Below are 21349 nucleotides of genomic sequence, written 5' to 3'. Positions count from 1 at the left end.
ATCATCAACAAATTAAAATTTATCAAGTGTATTGAGTCAATCGATTACTCAATACATGCAATCAACACAGAATTTAAATAGATTTAACAAAATAACATATTATCAATCAAATACATGTTATCAAACACATATTGAACTATATAATCTAGTACCCAAGGCTCTGATACCATTGTTAGGAATCGATCTATCCAACGTAGCGAAAAAACAAAAATTAAAAGGATGAATCGATTCCTTTTATGCCAAGATCCGAGTACAGATTATATAGTTAACTTGTAAAATCAAAATTCTGTGGAAAATATAAACGATCCATTCAAGTATCAGAGATCTTACACACGTTTGGAGGCTCCTTCACTTTGTCTCTAATTTGGATTCGCTACCGATTCAAGGTAGAATTGAACAAACAGTGATCCACATGAAGACAATCCGAGGAACCAAAAAGGGATTTGCTAGATCCTCTTTTGGCTTCAAGAATCAACTTAAATCAAAGAAAAACTTTGATTCAAGAGAAAGGCAAAACGTGGGAGAAGGGAAAGAGGGCTACCTCTTTTTCAATGAATTAGTTTTTAATAAAAGTTGAATTAATTTCTCCAACACACATGCACTTATATAGTGCATGTGCCAAAACCCTATTCCAATGAGGAATAGGCATGGGCTCTAACCCTTGTATCCAAACACCCTCTCTTTTGGTATTTTATTTTAATTAATTATTATTGTAATTAAAATCAATTAATATATTTATAAAATATATTAACATTTAATTAACAATAATAATTCATTTAAATATATGTGTACATATATTTAAATATAATCTCACTAATTTAATTTTAACATTAAATTAAATATAGGCAACAACCTTAGCAAATTTAATTGCACCATGAGATTACCAAAATACCCTTTCATCCTAAAAGATGAAAATACCCCTTGCACAAATTGATTTTTAAATTATCTTCTAAGTGTGTGACCCGTAGGCTCCTCATCATATCGGCAGTGTGTAGTATCGCGATTAACACCAATTAATCGTCTCACTACACACAGACCAAGATTGGCCCCTAGCAAGGCATCATGGCCACTCGATAGATTCAGATTCAGCGAAATAGTTATCTGTCAATGATATGGTTACCGTGCAATGAAATCATTTCATCATCTATTATCTCATCGAGACCGAGGTATAGAAATAATGTCAACTCAATTACTCTCGATATGTTTGTATTTAGTTACTGTAGTAGCCGGGGAAAGCTAATGTAGTAGCCGATGCGTTGAGTAGGAAAGCTTATTTATCCCGACTCACAAGACAGAGAGAGTTAATAGATGAGTTGTGTAAAGAACAGATTGAAGTGATTCAAGGAGGGATTGCTAGATTAGAGATTCAGTCTACCTTACTGGATGAAATCAAAGAAAAGCAAGTGGTTGATGAGTGGTGTCAGAAGATATTGCAGAGAGTGCATGAGAATAAGAGACCAGAGTTTCATCTCGTAGATGGTGTTCTCCGTTTCAGGAATCGGTTGTGTATTCCTCAAGATAAGGAGTTGAGAGAGAGAATTCTTATGGAGGCTCATGACACACCCTACACTGCTCATCCTGGAACAACCAAGATGTATCAAGACCTAAAGAAAGGCTATTGGTGGCCAGGTATGAAGAATGATATTGCGGAGTTTGTAGCTAAATGCCTGGTATGTCAACAAGTGAAAGCAGAACACCAAAGGCCATCAGGATTGCTTCAACCACTTAGTATTCCTGAGTGAAAATGGGAGAGTATCTCGATGGATTTTATTACAGGTCTCCCTAGAGTTCAGAGAGGATATAATGCTATTTGGGTGATTGTTGATAGATTGACAAAATCAGCCCATTTCCTTCCGGTAAAAGAGAGCACTACTTCGGATCAACTAGCCCAGATTTACATCAGAGAGATAGTGAAACTTCATGGGTACCCAAGACAATAGTATCAGATAGAGATTCCAGATTTGTCTTCGCTTTTTGGACGAGCTTACAGAGGAACTTGCGTACTAGATTGGCTTTTATCACCGCCTACCATCCTCAAACTGATGGGCAGACAGAGAGAACAAATCAAGTGCTTGAGGATATGTTGAGAGCTTGCTGTATGGATTATAGAGTATCCTGGCATGAGATGTTGCCCTTAGTGGAGTTTGCTTACAATAATAGCTATCAGTCTACAATTAAGATGGCGCCTTACGAGGCCTTGTATGGTAGACAATGTAGATCTCCACTACATTGGGATGAGATCGGTGAGAAAGATGAGTTGAATATAGCTATTGGGCTAGAGATGACTCAGAAATTGATTGAAGATGTAAAGTTGATTAGATACAGAATGCAACAAGCCCAAGATAGACAGAAAAGTTATGTCGATTTGAAGAGAAAAGAAATTGAATTCGAAGTGGGTGATAAAGTTTTCTTGAAAGCTTCCCCTATAAACGGGTGATGCGGTTTGGAAATAAAGGGAAGCTAGCACCGAGATACATTGGTCCATTTGAAGTGTTGCACCGTGTTAGGAAAGTAGCCTACAGATTGGCCCTACCACTCGGTATGGACAAGGTGCATGATGTTTTCCATGTCTCGATGCTACGAAAGGATGTAAGTGATCCCTCCCATGTATTGAACACAGAGGATATAATTGTGGAAGAGAATCTTGTGTACGAGGAGCGTCCAGTTCAGATTTTAGACCGAAAGAATAAGGAGCTCCGAAATAAGACTATTCCGTTAGTGAAAGTCCTCTGGAGAAACCATAAAGTTGAAGAAGCTACATGTGAGACCAAGCAGGACATGCAAAATCGTTACCCGGAGTTGTTTGTCTGAATTTCGGGGACGAAATTCTTTTATGGGGGAGAGAATTGTAACGCCCCACTTGAGGTACGTAGTTAAGATTTGATGAATGGCTTGAATGTTTATTGATTTATCCTTATTTGAGTTTGTATGTTGTTAATATTGTTTGGTTGGCCCTTGGTTGAATGGTTGTATTGGTTTGGTTGAGTGGTTGCCCTGAAAATTGTAAGACTTGGCGAAATCTTGATGTTACAGTCTTCGCCGGGGTGAAGAAAAAGCTTCGCCGCGGCGATGAAGTGCTACAACCCCCGTGTAGCTGCTGTAAGTTTTCGCTGGGGAAAAGAAAGAGCTTCGCCTCGGCGAAGACTCGGCTGAAAATTCCCTTGAGTTTTTAGAGAATTCTTCCTTTTGGGGCACAATGACCATTCTACCCCTAATTAGCAAGAAAAGTGGGGAGTGAAATGCAAGGAAATTGCTTGGAGAATAGTTTGAATGGGGATTTTTTTGCAAAGAATTAAAGGGCAAAGGTGGAATTTCTAAAAAAGAGTAAGGGTAAAATGGGAAAGAGTGGAGAAAATATGAGATATTAAGGGTTTAGCTTTAGAAACCTTTTCATTCCTTCCTTTCCACCGCCTCTTTCATCCTTCAATTCTCTCAAACTTTCATTCAACTTTCCAAGGATTTTTGGAGGGCTTTTGGCTAGAAATTGATACAAGTTGATCCTAAGCACTTAAAGGTAAGAATCCTTACTCTAGATGTGATTTTTATTGGTGTAAGAGTAAGATCCTTATTGAGTTTGTGTTGAAGGTTTAAGAGAAAGTATCAAGCCATCAAGAGTAGAGAGCTTAAGTGGATTCTACTTGAGCCTAAGGTAAGTAAATCCACCTAAGTTGTGATTTGCATGATTGAATGATGTGTAGAGATTTATATATGATTAATGCTTGGATTTTTATGTTTGAAATGAATTGATGAAGTTATGAATGAGTTCAAGGTTGATTTATGAAGAGATTTCCACCATGAGGAGGGTGGATTGTGTTGATAAAATTAGGTAGAAGTATGGATAGAATTTGAAGAATTTGAGAGGAATATTTGAAGTGTGTTTTCTTTGCAGGATGTGTGATGATTTGAAGGAGTTGAACTCCAATTTTGGATGGTTAAGAAAGAAGTAGAACTATAGTTAGAGTAGGGTTTTTGTATGCACACATATTGTTTGATGAAATGCCTAAGAGAAGCATGAGTAGAAGTAGAGAACCTTCCTTTATGCAACATAGCATATTTGCATTTCATGAGTGCATATAATAAAGATTCTAGGCATGAGCCATCCATATGCATATGTTTATTTGAGTGATCACCAAAGAAAGAAATATGAGAAATGAGAAAGAAACACTCTAAGAATAGAGATAAAGAAAAGAACTAATTCTCTTAGAATAAAGAGAAAGAAAGAGTTAGCACTAGAGAATAAAATGAATAATAAGTGCTAAAGAAGAGAAAACATAATCGGTTGTGCAATGGGGAGCCCGTGAGTGTAGAAATTATCCGCGTGTAACCACCATGAGAGAGCGGTCTCCACCATGAGAGAGCGGTTTCCGCTATGAGAGAGTGGAATGAGAATGAGAAAAAGAATTCGTATAGCCGTGAGAATATATGTGGGTGAGGGCTATATACGAGAGAGAGAGTACATTCACACGGCTAAGGGTTCCGAATCCATGTATCAACCAAGACCAATTGGCAAAGAATAAGAAAGAATAAGAAAGAGTAAGAAAAGAATAAGAAAAGAATAAGAAAAGAATAGAAAGAAAAGAAAAGAGAGAAAATGCATTGTTATGCTTTAGTGCATATGCATCTCATCCATGCATGTTCTTATGATATTTTTTCATGGGTGATGAGAATAGAAAGAAAGAAAAGAATAGTGAGAGCTAGAAGTAAAGAAAGAACAAGAGAGATTGACTAAGAGAAAGTGACAAGAGTAAGAAAAGAATTGAAGAGTAATACACGGGGACTACGAAGTAGAGGATTTACTTACTGAGCATCTTTGTGCTCACCCTATTGTTTTCCTATGTTTTTACAAGACATAGGTGAGGACGTGGTCGGATGAACGTCGGCAAGCGGGGAGAGTTGGCTACACTGTCCACTGTTTTTGAGAGTCTTTTTGTATAAATGATACTGTACTATGTAAAGAATGTATATATTAAGTAAAGAAAATTTTTGGCCCCAACTATTTTGATAAGTATACTTGTCTTTTTATTAATATATTTTATGAATATGATAGTAGAAAGAAGTTGTTACAGTTATTATGGGCGACTTTAATGCAGTTAGATTTGTGGGGGAAAAGAAGGGAGGTTCTAATCAATGGAATTCACAATGTGAAGAGTTTAATGACATGTGTAAGGAAGCTGATATTGATGATCTTAATGCCATTGGGTCATTCTTCACTTGGAATAACAGAGGAAAGCTCAATAGGAGGATTTGGTGCAAACTTGATCGGGTGATATGTAATGAGCATTGGAGCAGCAGGTTTCCCAACTCTTTTGCATCCTTCCTTACTCCGGGCATATCGGACCATTGTCCAATGGTGGTTTATAGTGGGCTGAACTTTCAAGGTAAGAAATCCCCTTTCAAGTTTTTCAACTTTTGGGCAGAGCATGAAGACTTTTTACCTATGGTGGAGAGAGTGTGGAGTGTGGAGGTGGAGGGTAACCCCATGTACAAGCTAGTCTCTAAGCTAAAAGCGTTGAAGGTTGAGCTTAAGAGACTAAATAGAAAAGAGTTCTGGAACATTTCGAAAAGAGTGAAATTTGCAAGAGATGATCTAGCCCAAGTCCAAGAAAGGCTTGTTGTGGATCCGGTTGATGATGCTATTTTGCAAGAGGAGAAAGATAAGGTGGAAAAGATGGCCAAGCTTTCAAAAGCCGAAGAATCACTAGCCAAGCAAAAGTCTAGGGTTAAATGGTTACGGGAAGGGGATGCTAACACTTCTTACTTCTTTAAATCGATTGCTAGATGGTGGAATAGAAATAAGATTGCGTCCTTGGAAATTGGGGAAGACTCGGTTACTAGTGATCAAGATAGAATCAAAGAGGAGTTTGTGTCTTTCTACTCAAATCTTTTTGAAGTTATGTGTCTGGGTGTTTCCTATGAGGGCATGGAGGAACTTATCAGCCCTGTTATTTTGGAAGAGGAGGCCAATTCCATGATTAGTGAGGTTTCCAAAGAAGAGATTCAAGAGACCATGTTTGGAATGAGTAAAGACAAAGCACCGGGGCCAGATGGATATGGAGCTTTTTTCTTTAAAAAGCTTGGGATATTGTATGTCATGATGTTGTTAAAGCGATCCAAAATTTCTTCAAGTCTGGGAAGATGCTTAGAGAGGTGAATTGTGCCATTATTGCATTAGTCCCAAAGAATGAAAATCCTTCATCTTGTAGTGAGTTTCGGCCGATCTCATGTTGTAACACCATCTACAAATGCATCTCCAAGATTATGGCCAATAGAGTTAAAAGGGATAGATATGGCAGCCGTATTGTGTATGGTTTGGGGCTACAACATCTTGCTAAGGTGTGTGAGATTTGGGATGGGACAAGATGGCGATGGCCAACGGCTAATTCTTGGGCTTTGATGGACATGAAGGATTCTATCGACTTTGATCCAAAGGAGGGCGAGGACGTGGCTGTTTGGAAGCCTAATGCATCCGGTAAGTTCTCTATAAAATCGGCTTGGGAGGTTACTCGTGTGCACCAACGCCAAGTGGAGTGGCATCACCTTGTATGGTTCCCAACAGCCATTCCACGACACTCCATGATCACGTGGATGGCATGTAAGGATTGGCTTCAGACCAAGGACAAACTGATGAGGTATGGAATAGCCTCTAGCAATGCGTGTTGTTTTTGTAATCATGGGCAAGAAACGATCGATCATCTCTTTTTTGCTTGTCCTTTCACCCAAAGGATTTGGAACTTAATCTTTGAGCTCTCTTCTCTTGGGTATGTCACCCAACCTTGGACCAATTATGTTGAGCACATAGATAGTAGGTGGAGGAAGAAAAAGCTAAAGTACTCTATAGGGAAGCTAAGTTTGGGAGCCACCGTTTACTCTATTTGGAGAGAGAAGAATAGCTGGATTTTTGGTAGGGAATGCAAGGATGCACATACGCTCTACAACTCTATTAAGAATGTGGTGAGGGAGAGGGCTATGAACCTTAGCAAGATCATAAAGAATACCTACAATAGAAGACTTGCCGAGAAATGGGGTCTCCCCATGTCTATTTTTAAAACATCCCATGGGAGGTAATTATATGGTTTGTATTTATGTGATGGGTTTTTTTTCGTGTAAGGGGATTGGGTTATATGACATCCCGACGGGTGATTGTGCTAGAAAAGGCTACTTTGACAATTGGAGTCTTGGGCTGTTGATCTAGTACTTTGTCTTTGTGTCATTAACGGGCCCTACCTTGTTAATGTCCATGTTTATGGAATTCTTTTTGATAATGCTTATGCATATAGGTTTTGTGCTCTGATACTTTTGAACCTAACCCAGGGCATGTCCTGTGGTAGGTGGGATTCATTGTATTCTTTAATCTCTACTTTGTTCCATTCCTTTGACAAGCGGAATGGGAAAAAGAGAAGATTAGGGGTAGACTTAGATAGTATCATTCCTTTGCTCCTAACCTAGGGCTTGTCTTGAGGTAGGTTGGCCGACTTTTAGGCCTTTTGTACATTCTTTCCCCTTTCTATAAAAGCTTACTTATCCAAAAAAAAAAAAAAAAATCCTCAAAATTGCCCCTAGTGCATTCGGCCATAACCAAACTCATCTCTTCATCATTGACATAGCCCTCCCTCATTAGTTGAAAACCAAGTACCTTAGCATCCAAAATAGAAAGTATAGCATACCTCCTTGATAAGGCATCCCCAACAACATTATACACTTTTCCCTTGTAATTCGAGACAAATGAAATGGATTTTAGAAAGTCAACCCATTCGACATGCCTTGAATTCAATTTGTGTTGCCCATTTATGAACTTCAAAGCTAGGTGATCTAAATGAAGGACAAATTGCTTAGGCCTTAGATAATGACTCCAATGGTCTAAATTCCTCACAATAGCATAAAATTTCTTGTTGTAGGTGTTGTACCTTCTTCTTGAGTTGTTGATCACCTCACTAAAATAGGCTATTGAGCGCTTGGATTGAGTAAGTATAGCCTCAATACCCACCCCACTTGCATCACATTCCACCTCAAACACTTGATTGAAATCAGGTAAGGCTAAAATTGGTGCTTCACAAAGTTTCTTCTTTACCACATCAAAGGCTTCATTGGTTGCCATAGTCCACTCAAAACTACCCTTCTTCATGCACTTGGTGATGGATGCCATGATAGTGCTAAAGTTGGGAACAAACCTCTTATAGAAAGATGCAAGCCCATGGAAACTCCTAACCTCCGTTATAGATGTGAGATGTGACCAACTCCTAATGGCTTCCACCTTTGATTGATCTACCATAATACCATCCTTGGAAACCACATACCTAAGAAAAATCACACTAGGAGAAAAGAACTCACACTTCTCTAATTTGGCAAATAACTTTTTTCCCTCAAAACTCCAAAAACCCGTCGCAAATGCCTTAAATGTTCCCCTTCATCCTTACTATAAACCAATATATCATCAAAGTAAACTACCACAAACCTCCCCAGGAATGGCTTCAATACTTCATAAGCCGCATAAACATACTAGGTGCATTGGACAACCCATACGGCATAACTATCCACTCAAATAACCCTCTTTTGGTGTTAAAAGATGTCTTCCATTGATCACCCTCCCTCATCCTAATCTGATGATATCCACTCCTAAGGTCTTTTTTTGAGAAAATCGTGGAGCCATGCAATTCATCCTACATGTCATCTAATCAGGGAATGTATACCTATACTTGATAGTAATGTTATTGATGGCTTTACCATTCACACACATCCTATAGGTTCCATCTTTCTTAGGTACTAATAATGCCAACACCGAACATGGGCTCATACTCTCCCTCACATACCCACAACTCACTAACTCATCAACTTGCCTTTGCAATTCTTTAGACTCCTCCGAATTATATCTATAGGCTAGCCTATTGGGTAAAGGTGCCACAGGAATAAGGTTTATATGGTGCTCAATACCCCTTAATAGTGGCAATTCGGGTGGCAATTCATTTGGGAAGACATCCTCAAACTCTTTAAGTAAGGGTTAGACTAACAGGCGAGGTTTACTCTAGGATTCACTCTCTTTTCTTTTGGTTATGAGTAGGGCAAGGACTGGTTCATGTTTAAGTAAGGCTCTCTCAATTGTGTGACCACTCAAAAATAAGTTTTCCTTTCGGTTTTCCACTATGGGTTGGGTTTTGTGTATTTGGGATGGTTTTAAGGGTGCTAGGTTATGGTTTTTCCTTTCATCCTAAAAGAATAAATGTTCTTTCTACCATCATGCATAACTCTCCTATCAAATTGTCATGGCCTACCCAACAACATATGATATGCATGTACAGGAATTATATCACAAATCACCTCATCAACATAATTAGAGCCAATAGAGAAAGGAATTACGACCTGTTTTGTGACCTGGAGTGTGCTACCATTGCTTAGCCATTGGAGCTTGTATGGCTTGGCATGACTAAGAGGGGGCAAGCTCAACTTGTCCACAAGCATTGATGATGCCACATTGGTGCAACTCCCGCTGTCAATAATGATTGAACACACCCGGCCCTGATAGTACACCTTGTTTGGAACAAATTTTCTTTTTGTTCCTCACTTGGGCAAATCTGGGAGTGCAAAACTCTCTTCAATACAAGCATATTCCCATTGTCTGCCTTCTTCATGATCTCATCCTCACTTTCGGCTTCATCATCTCGATCATCCTCCTCTTGCAAAGCCTCCTCAATTTCTTAAATCTCTTTAAGCGTCATTACCCGTTGCTTTGGGCAATTAGCTTGAAAGTGGCCATAACTATGGCATTTGAAATATTTCTTGTCCACATGGCTTTGTTTCACAAAATTGGGGGTTGCCTTGGCCGTATCCAACATCTTCTCTTTGCCTTTGTCTTTGTTGAGAGTCTTGGCCTTGTTGAAAGAAGTACCTGCTTTGTAGAATGAATTTCCCATATTAAAGTTTCGGGTTGTTGTAGATTTCATGGCCTTCCTTTGCTTCTCCACCTTGATAGACAGTTTGCACACATCCTCAAATGAACAATAAGGTTGCAATTCCACCATATTAGCAATTTCTTGGTTTAACCCTCCCAAAAATCTAGCTACGGTTTGTTCCTTAGGTTCAGGCAGCTCACTCCTTATCATTAGCCTTTCAAAATCTCTAATGTATTCCCCCACACCCTTATCCCCTTGCTTAAGAGTGTGTAGCTTTAAGTAAAGGTCTTGCTTGTGATCATCAAGCAAGAACCTTTTCTTCATCAACTTCTCCCATGACTTCACCTTATTCTTCCCCTCTTTATCCCTTTTTTTCTAACATTTTCCCACCATAAATAGGTTTAGAAAATGGTTTAGACAATTTAAGTGAAAATTTACAAATAGAAGCATATGCCAATCAAATAGGAGAGGTAAAAAATTGTCTTGCAGAAGTATATTTCCAATATGGAAACAGGTACGGGAACCTGCAAAGAGGCAAAATATCCAGGAAAGTTGCATCAAAAGAAACAAATGAAGACTTCTACTCTTGGAGTGCACTGAATAGACCGAAGAGGACTCGAATCTGAAGCACAGCCTCCTCTTTAGAAGCACCACCACCAACAACAACAACTAATATACTGTCCTCAATGCAATCACAAAGTAATGAGCTTCAAAATTATTTGGCAACCCTTAAAATGTTACCAGCAGATCCACAACAGAGAGCCAACTTTGATGTCTTAGAATATTGGAAAGCCAGAAAATGTATTTTTCTGGTATTATCAAGACTTGCCTTGGATGTTTTCGCTGTTCCTGTCTCAACTGTCTCATCTGAACAAACATTTAGTGCAATTGGAAGAATTTTAAACGAAATGAGGACTAAACTTTCTCCACAAATGATTGAAATCCTCACATGTCTTCGAGATTGGGAATGGTTGCGCCATCAAGATCAATACGAGGTTGTCGACGATACTTTAATAGAATCATTTCAATTTTGTAATGTAGATGATACGAATGAGGGAGGTCCTAGTCAACCACCCCCAAATTAGTTGTTTTGTAAATTGTAACTTGTAAATTAATTGTCAATTATTGCACTCTTTTTTCTTTACCAAGTTTTTGTCCCATTGGGTTTTTCTTGATGAGGTTTTTAACGAGGCAATAATTGTTATAATTTCTTATTTTATTTTTTGATAAATGAATAAATCTAATTTTTCTTATATTACAATTTTATTGTATTAAAATTGAATTAATATTTGAAATGCTAACAAAAAAAAAATTTAATTTAATTGAATTATTGATATTTGGAAAGTTAACTAAAAACAATTACATTTATTCATTTATAAATTGTTAATTATTCATTTGAAAAGTTAACTAAACAAAACAAAATCAAATCAAAAATCAAAAAAAGGGGCTAACCCGGCCAGGCCCGCAGCCTAACCCAGTGGGTTAGGGTTGGCTGGCCGGGCTAGGCTAGCCAATCCCCAAAAAATGGCGGGCCTAACCCGACCTGCCTTTGTTGGTGGGCAATTAGGACTAGCGTGCCAAAATCAGTAACCCGTCGTGGGCCGGGTCGAGTCGGGTCCTGCTGGGCCGGGCCGAGCTTGTTACGTTTCCAACATTGGTAGAGAAGTACACATGTTGAGTGTACGTGGTAACATGTAGTGTCCACTCTACTAATACTGGGAATCACACTTGAGGACGATGGCTAGGCCGTTAGATTGTGTGATTAGCTTGTTGGCTTACTTCACATTTGAGGTTGGTAGTGGGAGCTATCAACTGGTGTGGATTAAGTTTGTTGGCCTACCTAATCAACCCATTTCGGCTTGTTCGCCACAGCAAAGGTTTGAAATGGGCCAGATGGGGTCACAGTCCACTAGGAAAGCCAACGGGCTTTCTCGAGTTAATAGTGAGGGCTATTGGCTTGAGGAAAATAGTGGGAGTGTTTTTTAATAAAAGACCATATTAAGAATAATAAACATTATATTGACTTTACTTTTCTGAATTGTAGATTCACTTAAAAATGAGCATTATGAACTTGCGACCGATAATCGAGAAAGAAAACATGTTAGATGGATCTAATTTCTCAGACTGGTATTGTAATCTTCGGATTATACTTAAGTCCGAAAAGAAATTGTATATCCTTGATAAGCCATACATGGCTGAGCCTGATCTTGATGCCACTCAGAAAGTAAAGGATACTTATCAAAAGTTCATTGATGATGCTGATGGCGTTCAATGCTTGATGTTAGCATCAATGACACCAGTGCTACAAAAGCGGCATGAGAATATGGACGCTGCCGCCATTATTCTACACCTCAAGGAGCTTTACGAAGGGAATGCTCGACATGAGAGGTACAAGGTGTCAAAAGCACAGTTTGGAAATTGTCTGACCGAGGGAGCCCAAGTTGGCCCTCATGTGCTCAAAATGATCGAGCACATGGAGAGGCTTGAGACTTTGGGGTTTGAGTTGGATACAGAATTACAAGTGCATTTAATTCTGCAATCCTTGCTTGACTCTTATGCACTGTTCATAATGAACTTCAATATGAACGCTTGGTGAAAACCCTGTCGAAGCTTTTGAACATGCTAAGGACTGTAGAGCAAGACTTGAAGAAGTCCAAGCCTGTTTTACTAGTAGCTACCAGTAAAGGAAAGGGTAAGGGCAAGGGAAAGGGAAAGGCCAAGGCCAATCCCAAGCCCAAGCCTAAAGGACAGGATGCTCTCAAGCCTGCGGTTGGTGTTGGGAAAGGTAGGACGGTAGTCTGTTTCTATTATAGCAAGCCTAGCCACTAGAGGAAGCACTACAAGGCTTTCCTCGCAAACAAGAAGAAGTCAGATGCTTCAACTTCAAGTATGTCTATGATTGAGATTAACTTCTCTCCTTCAACATCTTGGGTCATTGACACAGGATGTGGTACTCACATTTGTACTAATGTGCAGGGACTAAGGCAGAGTAGATTACTTGCCAAGGGAGAAATGGATCTACGAGTTGGAAATGGAGCACATGTGGCTGCATTAGCTGTAGGGACTTATTGTTTATCTTTGCCTTCGAGCTTATTATTAAAACTCAAAGACTGTTTGTACCTGCAATTTCTAGAAACATTATTTCAGTATCCGCTTTGGATAATATAGGATATCGTTTTGAGATGTTAATGGATTGTTGTCCTTTAGTTTGAATGGTATTCTATTTGGAATTTGCAAGGTTATATAACGGATTATATATTCTTGATTTGAACAATAAGGATATTCTAAACGTTGAAACTAAGAAAGCTAAACATAGCTAACAAAACCATAAATACCTCTGGCATTGTAGATTGGATCATGTTAATTAGACCCGCATTGTAAAACTTCAAAGGGATAGAGTTTTAGACCCTTTTGACTTCCAGTCATTTGAGGTATGCGAGTCATGCCTTTTAGGCAACATGACCAAGTCACTTTTCACAGGACAATGTGAAAAGGCTACTGAATTGTTAGGCATCATCCATAATGATGTATGTGATCCACTAACAGTTAAAGCCAGAGGTGGATATTCCTACTTCATCACATTTACTGAAGATTTCAGTAGATATGGTTATGTCTACCTCATGAAACATAAATCTGAAGTCTTTGATAAGTTCAAAGAATTCAGGAATGAAGTACATAATATGTTAGGCAAAAGTATTAAAGCTCTTCGATCAGATCAAGGAAGTGAATACTTAAGCTCAAGGTTTTCTGAATACCTGAAGGAATGTAGGATAGTATCACAACTCACCCCTCCGTATACACCGCAACACAATGGAGTGTCTGAGAGGAGGAATAGGACCTTACTTGACATGGTTAGGCCCATGATGAGTTTTAGTGATTTACCTGCATTATTTTGGGGTTATGCCCTAGAGACTGCAACTCACATTTTGAACCGTGTGCCATCAAAGTCTATAGACAAGACTCCATTTGAACTATGGAATAGGTGAAAACCCAATTTGTCTTATCTAAGGATTTGGGGTTGCGAAGCTTATGTCAAGAAATTGATTTGAACAAGTTGGGCCCAAAATCCTACAAATGTATATTTGTGGGGTATCCTAAATAGGCCAAAGGATACTATTTCTACCATCCAGAAGAGCGTTAATTTTTTGTTGCTCGTACTGGTGTCTTCCTAGAAAAGGAATTTTTTCTAAGAAGTACTAGTGGGAGAAAAGTACAACTTGATGAAGTTCTAGAGCCGCAAGATATACTAGACAAAGGATGGGAAGATATGCCACAAGCAGAGGTTGAACATCAAGAGGAGGTTATTCCACAACTTGTGGATCAAAGTGAACCACCTCAAGTAGCATAGGAGCTACGTAGATCTGGGAGAGTATGTCATGAGCCTAAGAGATACGATTATCTTGTGACTCAACATGGTGACATACTTGTCTACCAAGACGATGAACCCAGAACCTACGAAGACACTATATCGGATCTAGATTCCATTAAATGAATTGAAGCCATGAAATCTGAGATGCACTCCATATACCAGAACCAAGTATGGTCTCTAGTGGAACCACCTGAAGGGGTAAAACCCATAAGGTGTAAATGCGTCTTCATGAAGAAGACTGACATGGATGGCAAGGTGCACACTTATAAAGCCCGACTGGTTGCCAAAGGTTTCAAGCAAATTCATGGTATTGACTATGAGGAAACCTTTTTGTCGGTTGCCATGATTAAATCCATCTAGATTATGCTTGCGATTGCTACATATCATGATTATGAGATTTGGCAAATGGATATCAAATCCGCTTTCCTGAACGGAAACCTTGAAGAGGATGTGTATATGACACAACCCAATGGTTTTGTTCTTGATGGGCAAGCTGGGAAGGTATGCAAGTTGCAGAGATCCATTTATGGACTCAAGCAAGCTTCAAGGAGCTGGAACATTCGCTTTGATGAAGCCGTAAAAGAATTCGATTTTATCAAGAACGAAGATGAGCCCTATGTTTACAAGAAAGTTAGTGGGAGCGTAGTGGCATTCCTAGTGTTGTATGTCGATGACATACTTCTGATCAGGAATGATATACCGAACTTGCAGTTGGTAAAGACTTGGTTATCCAAGTGCTTCTCCATGAAAGACTTAGGAGAAGCAGCCTAAATCCTCGGAATAAAGATCTATCGAGATAGATCACGTAGGTTACTTGGCCTAAGTCAGAGTACATACATTGACAAGGTACTGAAGAGATTCAGTATGGAAGAATCCAAGAAGGGATTTCTTCTGATGTCACATGGTGTCTATCGCTGTAAGGATATGTGTCCTAAAACACACGATGAGAGAGATAGAATGAAGAGGATCCCATATGCGTCAGCAATTGGATCCATCATGTATGCCATGTTATGTACTCGGATTGATGTCTCATGTGCGTTAAGCACTTGTAGTAGATATCAATCGGATCCAGGTGAGCGTCATTGGATAGCTGTCAAGAACATCTTTAAGTACCTGAAGAGGACTAAGGACATGTTCTTGGTTTATGGAGGGGAAGATGAGCTCACTGTAAAAGGATACAGTGATGCTAGTTTCCAACGGATAAAGATGATTATCGATCGCAATCAAGGTTTGTATTTTGTCTTAATGGGGGTGCAGTGAGCTGGAAGAGCTCCAAGCAAAGCACTGTAGCGGACTCTACAATGGAGGCTGAGTATATTGCATTATCCGATGCAACCAAGGAGGCAGTTTGGATTAAGAAGTTCGTAAACAAACTTGGTGTGGTTTCCACGATTGTTGATCCGATAGATGTCTATTGTGACAATAATGGAGCAATTGCTCAAGCAAAGGAACCACGGTCTCACCAGAAGTCCAAACACATACTCAGACGTTTTCATCTCATCAGAGAAATGGTTGAGAGGAAAGATGTACAAATCAGTAAAGGGCATACTGATAACAATCTCGTCGATCCACTGACGAAGCCTCTATCGCAGCAAAAGTCTGAAATACACTTAAGGTCATTCGGTATTAAATACATGAATGATTGGCTATAGTGCAAGTGGGAGATTGTTAGAGTATGTGCCCTAGAGCCAATCAATTATTGTAAAATTGATTATGTAATAAATGTTTATTTATCAATAAAAGGCATATTCTTCTATATCATGTATGTAATTTATGCGTGTTTCCTACAACATGCAATATGTAGCAAGTATACTAATCGCACAAGTAATAGAGTGATGAGTAGAGTATCGTTCCCACGAGGATAGTGTTACTAAGTACCGATTTCCCTAGTTTCGGTCCTAATTGAAGAAACATTAAATTGGATTGATGGAAAATTAACAACTAAATACAAATTAGCAAAATATAAATCCAACAACTTAACTAATTAAACAATGCTAAAAAAATGCTAGGGTGTTGATTTCACCTAGATACGCTAACCCAAATCATAGAATCCATTACCCAAGTTCTAATTCCTTGATTGAAAATCGAATTCCGTAAGTTGTAAAACATACCTTGTCAGGCTATATTTCCCTACTTATCCCTATTAAGCTTCCGCACCCAACAAATTGAAAATTAATAGTTCAAAGTCCTTTAAGCTTTATGGAATTCTATCTAGATTTCATAGATCGCTAAACCTATCTCTAGCATTTGCTAATCTACGGTATTTATCCCAAGAGGCACAATCACAAATCACTTCTCAGACTCATTATGAACAACAAACATTAGAATGGTGATCAAGCATCCAAAAGTCATTAAGCAAAGAGATAAACACTCAATCATGAAATTAAAACTTAAAGTAAATCAATTCATATAAATTTGAATCATTGTATCAAGATTACATCAAACCCTAGCTAAACAACTCAGTTCATACACAAAAACGAAATAAAATAACAAAAGCCAATTGAATCAAGATTCATCATTGAAAAACAAACAAAAGATGGAGAAATCTTCTCTAATTTGAAGCCCAAATCTTCAATAATCTTCTCCTTCCATGAGCTGGCTCCCAAATGACGAACCAAGACTTTTTTTCTCTTCCTCTTCGCTCTAATTTATACCTCTCTCACTTAAGGACGAAGCCCTAGCAAGCCAAAACGCGTCGTTTTATTTTTAAATCTGACACAAAGCTTCGCCGTGGTGAAGAATTTCAGGCCAAATATGAGCATGATAGAATCTGAATCTGGAAAATTGTTAAACATATGAATTGTAGCCCTTTAAATTATCTTTCCGGTAGTTCAAGAATCAGCACAATCAGAGGTCTACAACTCAATTTATGGCAAAAATACTGAAGTATGTCCAAAGACATTTTTCTTTAGTTCCCAGCGTACTTTTCACGACTTCAAGCCAAGTTTTCACCATTTTCCAGTCAGTAAAACCCAAAACATGAAAGTTGTATCTCTTCTTCTTAGCTTTCCAAAGCTTCTTAATTCAGGTCATTCCGAGTTTCCAAGCTCAAGTTACACAATTTACGCTCAAAACTGTTATTTATGCTCAAAATCATCGTTTAGGCCTGCAAAGACAAATTAATAGAATTAGGTAGCAATTATGGCCCAAATTGTATGAAAAGTATCATAAATCCTATCAAAATTCAATGCAAAATCATAGTATAAAATATGATTATCATTAATGATATATGTCCTTAGAATGGTAGAACCGTGACGAGAGTATCAAGTGTTTCAAATCTTGATAGTGAGAACCCTATGATCACATATGGTGGCCATTCTAGAAACGTATGTGGCCCTAATATTATTCTGACCAAGGACACAGATAATACGATAAGACTATCATAATGTTGAACAACCCTGTTGAAAGGCAGTGACTGATCTCACTTGTCAAGGTTGTTTTTTGACAACCTGGTGTAACGCATGGGTGCTTACTAGAGGCAAGTTCACTGGACAGACTCACCAGAGGATTCCATATGGATGGTAACCGCAGTGCCTATAGAATAAATCCTCTAACAGATGGTGGTGCATGTGATCTTTAGACTTGAGATCACCGGAGCGTTTTGTGCACCAATTGGTGTAGTTTGACACTAGCCCAACGTAGTTCTATTCAGAGCTATCAATACGGTAGTGATTGGCTACATTGAGAGTGTATCAAGACTATGGTGGATCGACAAAGGATTCATCACTCCTGGGTACGGGAGAAGTTATCTCATTGGGTAATTCAGTAAATGGCAATGACACTAAATCTGTGGCCACAATAGGATTGAGTTTATGCTCAATCCAATTTAATATTCCTGTCATTGGTCCATAACTGAATACAAAATGTCGAGGATATCTGAGGTTGACACTATTTCTGTACCTCAATCTCGATGAGATAACAGTTGATGAAAGGATTTGATTGCATGGTAATCATACCGTTGATAAGTTGTGGTTTTGCTGAATCTGAATATATCAGGTGGCCATGATGCCTTGCTAGGGGCCAATCTTGGTCTGTGTGTAGTGAGACAATTAATTGGTGTTAATCGCAATACTACACACTGCCGATATAATGAGGAGCCTACGGGTCACACACTTAGAATATAATTTAAGAATCAATCTGTGAGAAGGGTATTTTCATCTTTCAGGACGAAAGGATATTTTGGTAATCTCACAGTACAATTAAATTTGCTGAGGTTGTTGCCTGTATTTAATTTTAATATTAAAATTAAATTAGAGAGATTATATTTAAATATATCTATGTATATATTTAAACGAATTATTATTATTAATTGAATGTTAATATATTATTATATATTAATTGATTTTAATTATAATAATAATTAATTAATTAAAATACCATAAAAGGTGTGTTTGGTTACAAGGGTGAACTAGGGTAGCGAAATCGATTTCAAAGACATTGAAGGAGCCTCCTACGTTCGTAAGTAAATCTGAATCCTTGTATGGATTTGTTATTATACTGATTTTATAATATATGTAAACACTATAATCTGTACCCAGATTTTTGGGATTATGTAATTGATCAATTTGTTTTTTAAACTCTGATTTTTTTCGCTACGCAAATCTGATCAGTTACTTACAAGTGCAACGGTAACTTTACTGTTTTAAAATAATTTTAGGTAATACTAGGTTGACAAACTCTTCTCACTAACTTTTTCTCACAAATGCAACATGTCAACTTGCAATGGGTCCTGCCTATCCAATAATAGGTCCTGTCTGACCAAATGCAAGCTAACTAATTGCGAACTGTCATGTCGCGTTAGTAAAAGTGTTTGTCAGCCTATCTTTATTCATAATTTTTTAATTTATAACTAAAATGACAAATTAGTAATTTATGTTCACAGATAAAGTTGAGGATATATTCATCAATTCATTATTACAGTGTAGGTATAGTGGTAATTGTCTATGCTGACATTACATTAAACAATTAAAACTAAAAGGTCAAATAGTAAAAGATATTATAGTCTTTTGTTCCCACTATATCCCTGTCAAATAATAAATTCACTAACGAAGGTGGAAAAATAAAAAATGTTAGTTTCTAAAACCAAAGGTGGGAAAATGTATATTCACCAAACTTTGGATTGGAAAATGTCATTCAACCGTTTAAGTAATTAATATTTAATATAAAAGTTACAATCTTAAATTACTTTTTTTTGAAAGTTGGTTATCTTTTTAAAGGTGAAAATCTACACTGCCACTATGATTCAAGGGCATCACAGTGAACTAATCCTCAGCCTTCAAGTTAATGATCAAGTAAGCTTTTAGTAGTCATCTTTATTAGAAATCAAGGTAAATCAAACTCTTGAATAATACCCTCGTAGTAGTTAGTGCCGTCATTTTTTCAAAATTTAGGGACACGTCAACTTTTTTTCTATTAACATAAATACCCTCACTTTTCAAAAGTTGTTCAAAAATTGGAGTGGTGTCCTTGACTTTAATTGATTTCCTAGCATACACAATAGTTTCCTAACTGCTTTACTATTTACTTTACCTTTTTTTTTTTTTTTTTTTTTGCAATGTTCTAAAAACCAGACCGAGCCTTGACCTGGTCAAGGGCCCGATTCTTGGGTTGATCGGTCTGACCTATTGAACCAATCAATCAAATTGGTGACTTCAGTAATTCCAGCATATTTGAAATCCAACAAATATACCCATGCAAAATTACACATTAGTCCCTTCAAGTTTGAATTCCAACAAAAACACCCCTGTAAAATACGCATGTGTTCCTACAGGTTTGAAATCCAACAAATACACCACTTCAATCTAGGCAATCGCACGAAGAGATTAGTGGCCACAACGACAGTCGGCAGTCAATTAGAGTTTAGGATGATGTGGCTTTTAATGTAGAGATGAAGGCGATTCTTATGGTGGTGTCAGGGAGGTCGAATGGTGCCAAAAGCTATGTGAATGAGGGAGGAAGATTGTCAGTCATGTGAACAAAAGGTGGACGATGAGTGACAAACGGAAGGTGCACTGGGATTGAAAATGGTAAGGTTTTGTCATGGAGGTGACGGTGAAGCTAATAGTGGTGTCAGGAAGGTTGAACAATGCCAAAATCAGGCCGAATTGACTTGCGGTTAGACCGGCAATTTGGCACTATTCCACCGATCCAACCGCAAGTCAATCCTGCCTGATTGCTATTAGATTGCTATTACCGGGTTAAGGGTAAAATGGACCGGAGAGGGCGTCAGTTCTCGGTACGACCAACCGATTCAGTCTGGTTTTCAGAACATTATTTTTTTGTGGAGATAACAATAAGGATTATTACCTCACACCTCCCTTGAGGTTTCAATTTTTACTTACACCCCAAAGGTACGAAAAATTACACTGACCCCTTTTACATTTGAAGAATTATTCGATACCTCCCTTCATTGGCCTTAATTGATAGATTTGTTTTGTCTGGTCTACTTCATTTACCTCTTATAAGATCTATTAATATGACACTCATCCATTTCGTTTTAAAAGTATTTAAAACACCCTTGTTGTTAGTGATATGCTATGGTTCCATCCAATTTCTAAATTAAAAGTCTATTTTACCTTTCCATTACTTACTAACTCAACAAAATTCTTAAATCACATTTATATAATACATTTAAAAAAATTTAAGTAAAAACGATTAAATTAAAAAATGATTTTTTTTTTTGTAAAATGAAGTATTTTCCTTAAAAAATAATTAAAATAAAAATTATAAACAAATAATGAATTATTTGATTACGAAATTAATGTTTTATAAAACCAATAAGGTAGGAGAAAGGGAAAGGATAAAATAGACTTCTAATTTTAAAATTTAATGGAACCTTAACATATCTTTAAGGGCAAGGGTGTTTTTAATTCTTTTGAAATAAAATGTAATTAATCTCATAGGATTAAATAAAATAAAGCAAATGAAAGAAATTTATCAATTAAGGCCAATGAGGGAAGGTATTGGTAATCTTCAAATGTGGAACGAGGTCAGGGTAAATTTTTATACCTTTAGGGTGCGTTTGGTTAGGGCTAAAGGAAGATAACACCGGTAATCTATCTTTTATTCTAGACATTCTCATGTTTGGCTATCAAGT

The 21349-nt window shown here is 37.8% G+C and overlaps 2 protein-coding genes across 2 annotated transcripts; both read left to right on the top strand.

Annotated features, from left to right (window-relative positions):
- The first annotated feature begins 5071 nt into the window (after positions 1-5071).
- LOC116111492 lies at positions 5072-6151 on the top strand. Its single transcript, XM_031397669.1, has one exon. It carries the CDS (start codon positions 5072-5074, stop codon positions 6149-6151), a length of 1080 nt encoding a protein of 359 aa, XP_031253529.1.
- A 107-nt stretch (positions 6152-6258) lies between these two features.
- LOC116111491 lies at positions 6259-7065 on the top strand. Its single transcript, XM_031397668.1, has one exon. It carries the CDS (start codon positions 6259-6261, stop codon positions 7063-7065), a length of 807 nt encoding a protein of 268 aa, XP_031253528.1.
- The last annotated feature ends 14284 nt before the right edge of the window (positions 7066-21349 follow it).

Source organism: Pistacia vera, unplaced genomic scaffold (assembly GCF_008641045.1).
Source record: "Pistacia vera cultivar Batoury unplaced genomic scaffold, PisVer_v2 Contig64, whole genome shotgun sequence".
NCBI classification, from domain to species: domain Eukaryota; kingdom Viridiplantae; phylum Streptophyta; class Magnoliopsida; order Sapindales; family Anacardiaceae; genus Pistacia; species Pistacia vera.
Note: the sequence above shows the minus strand (reverse complement) of the source record. Positions and strands in the feature narration are given on the sequence as shown.